The sequence below is a fragment of the Telmatherina bonti genome (genome assembly GCF_933228915.1).
Source record: "Telmatherina bonti genome assembly, chromosome: 17".
NCBI classification, from domain to species: domain Eukaryota; kingdom Metazoa; phylum Chordata; class Actinopteri; order Atheriniformes; family Telmatherinidae; genus Telmatherina; species Telmatherina bonti.
In genome coordinates, this window is record NC_136615.1 from 18,562,388 (window position 1) to 18,568,965 (window position 6,578).

A 6,578-nucleotide genomic window follows, 5' to 3' on the forward strand; every position below is an offset into this window, starting at 1 on the left:
TTTGGTGGCCGGGCCTTTGCCCATGGGGCCCGGTCTAGGGCCCCATGTCTAGGGACATGGAATGTCACCTCTCTCATGAGGAAGGAGCCTGAGCTTGTATGCAAGGTTGAGCGGTTCCGGCTAAATATAGTTGGACTCACCTCGATGCATGGCTTGGGCTCTGGAACCAGTACCCTCAAGAAGGGCTGGACTTTCTTCCACTCTAGAGTTGCTCATGGTGAGAGGTGCTGAGCAGGTGTGGGCATTCTCATTAGCCCCCAGCTTGGTGCCTTACATTGGGGTTTATCCCGGTGGACGAAAGGGTAGTTTCCCTCTGCCTTCGGGTGAGGGGATGGGTCCTGACTGTTGTCTATACTTATGCACCAAACAGCAGTTCAGAGTACCCTCCCTTTCTGGAGTCCTTGGGAGTGTTGGAGGGTGCTCCCTCTATGGACTCCCTTGTTCTGCTGTGGGACTTCAATGCTTACATGGGGAATGAAAGTGAGACCTGGAGGAGAGTGATTGGGAGGCATGCCCCCCCTTAACCCAAATGATGTTTTGTTGTTGGACATCTGTGCTTGTCATGGATTGTGCATAACGAACACCATGTTCGAACATAAGAGTGTCCATATGTACACCTGGCATGAGGACTCCCTGGGCCGCAGTTTGATCATCGATTTTGTAGTCGTATCATTGGACCTGCGACCACATGCCTTGGACACTCGGGTGAAGAGGGGGCAGAGCTGTCAACTGATCACCACCTGGTGGTGAGTTGGCTCAGGTGGTGGGGGAGGAAGCTGATCAGATCTGGCAGATCCAAATGTGTTGCTAAGTTCGGCTGGGAACGTCTGGCAGAGTCCCCCATCAGAGCGAGCTTCAACTCCGACATTCAGCAGAGCTTCGAATGAGGTGGGGGACAATGAGTCTGAGTGGGCTGTGTTCCGTGTCTCTATTGCTGAGGCGGCCAGCTGGAGCTGTGACCATAAGGTCGTTGGTGCCTGTCGTGGCAGTAATCCCAGGATTCAGTGGACACTGGCAGTGAGTGATGCCGTCAAGCTGAAGGAGGAGTTATACTGGGCCTTTTTAGCCTGTGAGATTCTGGAGGCAGCTGATAGGTACCTACAGGCTAAGCGGCATGTAGCTTCGGCTGTCACCAAGGCAAAAACTCGGGCATGGGAGGAGTTTGGCGAGGCTATTGAGAAAGACTTCCGGACGGCTTCAAGGCGATTCTGGTCCACCATCCGGCGACTCAGGAGGGGGAAGCAGTGCTCCATCAATACTGTGTACAGTGGAGATGTGGAGCTGCTGACCTCAACTCAGGACGTTGTGGGTCAGTGGAAGGAATACTTCGAAGACCTCTTCAATCTAACCAAAATGTCTTCCGGTGAGGAAGCAGAGCTGGGGGACTCAGGATATCAGGGACAGTGTCTTTGGACTGGCAGACTGGGGTGGTGGTCCCCCTTTTTAAGAAGGGGGACCGGACGGTGTGTTCCAATTACAGGTGAATCACACTCCTCAGCCTCCCTGGTAAGGTCTATTCAGGTGTTCTGGAGAGGAGGGTCCATCGGATAGTCTAATCTCGGATTGAGGAGGAGCAGTGTGGTTTTTGTCCTGGTCGCGGAACAGTGGACCAGCTCTATACCCCCTTTGGGATCCTGGAGGAGGTATGGGAGTTTGCCCAACCAGTCTACATGTGCTTTGTGGAGAAGACAAGTCCCCCGGGAGCTCCTGTGGGGGGTCCTCTGGGAGTATTGGGTGCCAGACCCCCTTGTATGAGCTGTCTGGTCCCTGTACGACAGGTGTCAGAGCTTGGTCCGTCGGATTCGTTTCCAGTGAGGGTTGGACTCTGCCAAGGCTGCCCTTTATCACCGATTCTGTTCACATCTTATATGGACAGAATTTCTAGGTGCAGCTGAGGTGTTGAGGGCATCCGGGTTGGTGGCCAGAGGATTGGGTCTCTGCTTTTTGCAGATGACGTGGTCCTGTTGGCTTCATCTGGCTGTGATCTCCAGCTCTCGCTTGAGTGATGTGCTGCACCTCCAAATCTGAGACCATGGTCCTCAGCCGGAATTGGGTGGATTGCCCTCTCGGGTCTGGAGTGAGGTCCTGCCTCAAATGGAGGAGTTTAAATATCTCGGGGTCTTGTTCACGAGTGAGGGAAGGATGGAGTGTGAGATCAACAGATGGATCGGTGCGGCGTCTGCAGTAATGCGGACTCTGCGTTGGTCTGTCGTGGTGAAGAAGGAGCTGAGCCAAAGGGCAAACCTCTCGATTTACCAGTTGATCTATGTTCCTACCTTCACTTATGGTCATGAGCTGTGGGTTGTGACCGAAAGAACAAGATCTCATATACAGGTGGCTGAAATGAGTTTTCTTCGCAGGGTGACCGGGCTCTCCCTTAGAGATAGGGTGAGGAGCTCGGTCATCTGGGAGCGGCTCAGTGTGGAGCTGCTGCTCCTCTGCATTGAAGGAGCTAATTGAGGTGGCTCGGGCATCTGGTCAGGATGCCTCCTGGACACCTCCCTGGTGAGGTGTGCCGGGTGCGTCTCTCTGGGAGGAGACCCCAGGGGAAACCCAGGAGGGATTATATCTCTCGGCTGGCATGGGAACGCCTTGGGATCCCCCCGCAGAGTTGGCAGATTTGGCTGGGGAGAGGGAAGTCTGGGCTTCCCTGCTTAGGCTGCTGCCACTGTGACCTGACCCTGGAGAAGCGGCAGAAGACTATACAGTATGGTGACACCAATGCATCCAAAAATTTAAGGTTTTTTCCGTAACTTAACGTGGGGCATGGCATTAATTAAATATTTTTACCTATTTAATTCTAATTCTACAGTCATTGAGCAGATACTTTTATCCAAAGCGACTTACAGATGACTTATAGCCCAATAAGCACATCGGGGGGCAACTTAGGGTTCAGTGCTTTGCCCAAGGACACTTCGGCACAAAGTCAGGAGAAGCCTGGAATCGAACTCCCAACTTTCTAGTTGCATACACATATATATATATATATATACTGTACAGTATATATACTGTATATATACATATATATAGGAACCAGAGGAGCCAAACACCAGCTGCTGGTTGAAAGAACAGTTGCCTGAGGCTGCAAGTTTTTTTTTTCTACTTTGTTTTACTACATTCAACAAGATGTAATTTTAGTTTTTCAAATGTATAAATTTTTTGTTCTGTACAATGTGAGGAGCTTCATTTATGTTGAAGTGCAAATTTCAGACATGAACTGTATAGATTATAGATTTAGTCATGCAATAAATCACTGCTGAAGTCATTCCAATGCTCCTGTTAGGTCACTTTCCACACAGGGGTTAGATGTTAAAAAATACATAATCAGCACATTAGGTTAATAAACTTTTAAATGCATTCTTAGTTTGATATTCTTCTGTTGCAGATATGCCTCTTTTTTAACCTCCCCCTCACCTTTGCACACTCACCACACACACACCTATTATAGCTACAATAAATTAAAGATTGTATAGGGTTTATAAATGTGTATGTCTAAGAAAAAGTATGTTATGCAAATAAACTAACTTTGCTCGACCAATCTTCAGTGTTTTCCAAGTAGCTGCAACCTTCACATACCAGAACCAGCTGATGGAATAAGATGAAATAATTGTACATAAATGGTTAAAGTTATAACCTGTTTACTTTTTATAAAACAAACAAAATTACACAATTAACACAGTATCAAAGTATTTTTGTGGTTATTTCTTTTTCATGTGACATTTAAAACCTGGATCAACCAGTGTCACCAATGTTTCTAAAACAATTTCACAGATAAAACTGATTATAGTCTACTATCCTGTTATGACCAAAATCAAACTTTTGAATAAAAACAATCATTGTCAGTCAAAATAGTAATATTATGGTATATAAAGAGATATTAACTTAATAAGTCACCTAAAGCAAGAAAAAACTAATCATGATAAATAAATTGTAAAAAAGTTGGTGTTTGAAGTCTTCATTATTGTAATATGGCCTACTTATATATTTATATTGGGCAAAGAAGTCTCCCTGTTGTTTCTACGTTTCTAAGCTCACGTCATCATTTCATGTTTTTGTCAGTACAGTATGGTAATACTACGGTCTGCCACAGCACATGCCAGCAGCAGGGGGGAGCTGAACTGCTCTGTAACGGAGTACAGTACAGCATTAGAGTCTGGCGAGTAAAATAGCAGTGTCTGGCTCAGCCAGTCTAGCAGCAGGCCGATCCTCTGGGGCCTTCTCACCATCTGTAGAGGCACTTTCTTCCCAGCATGGCAGTAAGAGTAGTCTCCATCGTAGTGAGACAGCACCCAGGACTGACTATTGTAGCCCAGTCGTGCCTCGTTCCCGGGGCCTTTACGCTCCATCGAGGCGTAACAGACCCCAACCTTGAAGGCACAGCTCTGGCCAACGTCCACCACCCAGCTATGGATGCCAGACGACATAGACGGTGAACCCAGAGCGTTGGGCAAACTGTCAAAGCGTGCTGGATTGTATGGAAGAGACTGGCGGGGCTTTTTGTTGAGGAAGGTCAAAGTGCAGAAGTCATCAGACAAGGAGAGGAGAGGGCTCACTGTGCGCTCATCAAACTTTAGATGAGTTGATCCATACGCTGCAAAGTAAAGGAAACAGAAATTAGTATCATGTGTTGCTTCAAAGGTAGTTCAATGCATGGTCATGTGAAAAGAAAAGTACACCTTCTGTAGTTGTCGGCGACCCCTTCCTAGCAAGCTCATGATAAGATCAATCAATGAAATGCTCAGAGAAACTGTAAAAAAGACAACAGCTACATCTCAAACTTTATAGACCCCAGTTAGAAAGTAGATTTAAATGTGAGGCTGTTTCTCAGTTTCAGCTAAACACTGGCTAAAACTGAGTGATGTAAAAGGACAATAATTTGAAGCACACTAGCAAATCTACAACAGAATTACTGGGAACAAAACTCAAAATGTTGCAACACTCCAGACTTCAACCTGACTTTATAAGAGCAGAGAATAAATGAGTGTCTGAAAACCTAAATGAACTGAAGTTGAATTTTTTTTTTTTAAAAAGATCAAAGTTTCTTGTTGATATGTAAAAGACAAATATCATATTAAAACGTATTATTTTAACATAGTCCTTCACACGCTGGTTAAAAAAAACTATGAAATTAAGAGATGTTACTTCTCTAGCCTTTACTTCACACAAACATACAGTTTTCCTCCTTGGCTCTGACACCATGCACAATCCTGGCAGTTCTTAAAACCAAATTAGTGTGTTTTTAAAACCTTTTTTTTTTTTTTAAGTTGTGCAAACCAATTAAAAGTTAATGAATGGCTCAAAAATTCAGTTGAGGTGAAAATGCTTTAGATAAAACAAATTTTTTTTTTTTTTATGTGCAAATGTTTCTTCTAAAAATCATCTAAGCTATTAAAGTCAGGGGTAAAATATTTTTACAATGCAAAAAATGATGTAGAATATGAACCCATAACACACATGTATTGAGTAAAACCAACTGAACAGAAATTAACGCCTGTGTTGATCGTGCAGAAATAATGTCAAATTATTTAAGTCTTGACCCCTTCCATAAGATTTATGCAAGCACACAATAATATATTAAATAATATGTTTTCTGTTCCTTCACAATCTTTTATCTTTTATCTTTTGGACCCCCGAAGGTCACAACACACAGCCTGAAAATCAGTAATTGACAGACCAAAGATTGTTGTACTGTGTTTTACATTTGATCATACTTTGAATATTCACCCTGTGCTTCACATAAATCAATTTATTACGACTAAGAAAAAAAATCTGCATCTAAGCTATACAAATAGTGACCAGAACACTGACAACCATGACACTATTATCTGGCAAGGAATCCACTGAAACTTAAATGATGTCCTAAGTAGGAGCACTTTCTATTAGAATTTTCACTTTTTCCAGCAGCTGACTGTAGGGTAACAAGCTTGATTTCTCTTTGAAATGCTTTCCTGACAATTTTCAGTATTTCTGCAAGCCTTAAAAGTACTTCTTTCCAAAAGTTTGCAAATATGCCACTGTGTCACTGTTGCGGCTGCCTGTATTACTTTTCAGTTTACTAATTTTGAACCTTCAGCTGGGATTCCTGCTCAAAAACAACTCTGATTGCTGCCTCCTGGCTGGGATTGGTCCTTCATGTCACCTGCTCATCTCCACCCTGCCCATTGGATACTTGGAACTCCGGACTCAGCTGACTCCACTAATCACCAGGACTTAAAAGACACCAGGAGTCTTTCATTCAAGGGCTACCACTGGCTCAGTAGTGGTCTGCCCTCAGCCTGTGTTGTGGCTCTAACCTGTTGTAGTTCTGGAAGGACTTTTTGGCTTTGTATAAAATCCAGTCCTGTTATGTCTGTTAGTTTTTGTTTTGGAATAGTTAAACCAGTGCGGTATTTTGTTGGATAACCACTTTACAGGCTTGTTTTGCTTTTGGTTTGGCTATTTTGAGGCCATTCCTGGCCTATTCTTGCCTCGTCTTCCCCCTTGGACAATAAATCTGTCTTGGTCCACATGTACACCTGGCCACAAGTTATTCTTTTGTGCGGCTCAATTGCCCTGGCAGAGTCTGGGTCGTAACAGTC

The 6,578-nt window shown here is 44.5% G+C and overlaps 1 protein-coding gene across 1 annotated transcript in view; it reads right to left on the minus strand.

Moving 5' to 3' along the window:
• Positions 1 to 4,055: 4,055 nt before the first annotated feature.
• Positions 4,056 to 6,578, minus strand: part of bspry (B-box and SPRY domain containing) — a gene marked incomplete at both ends in the record, with an annotated part of 8,499 nt that continues 5,976 nt past the window's right edge. The window contains 1 exon segment of the mRNA XM_079257041.1: positions 4,056 to 4,591. Coding sequence (XP_079113167.1) covers positions 4,056 to 4,591 — 536 coding nt within the window.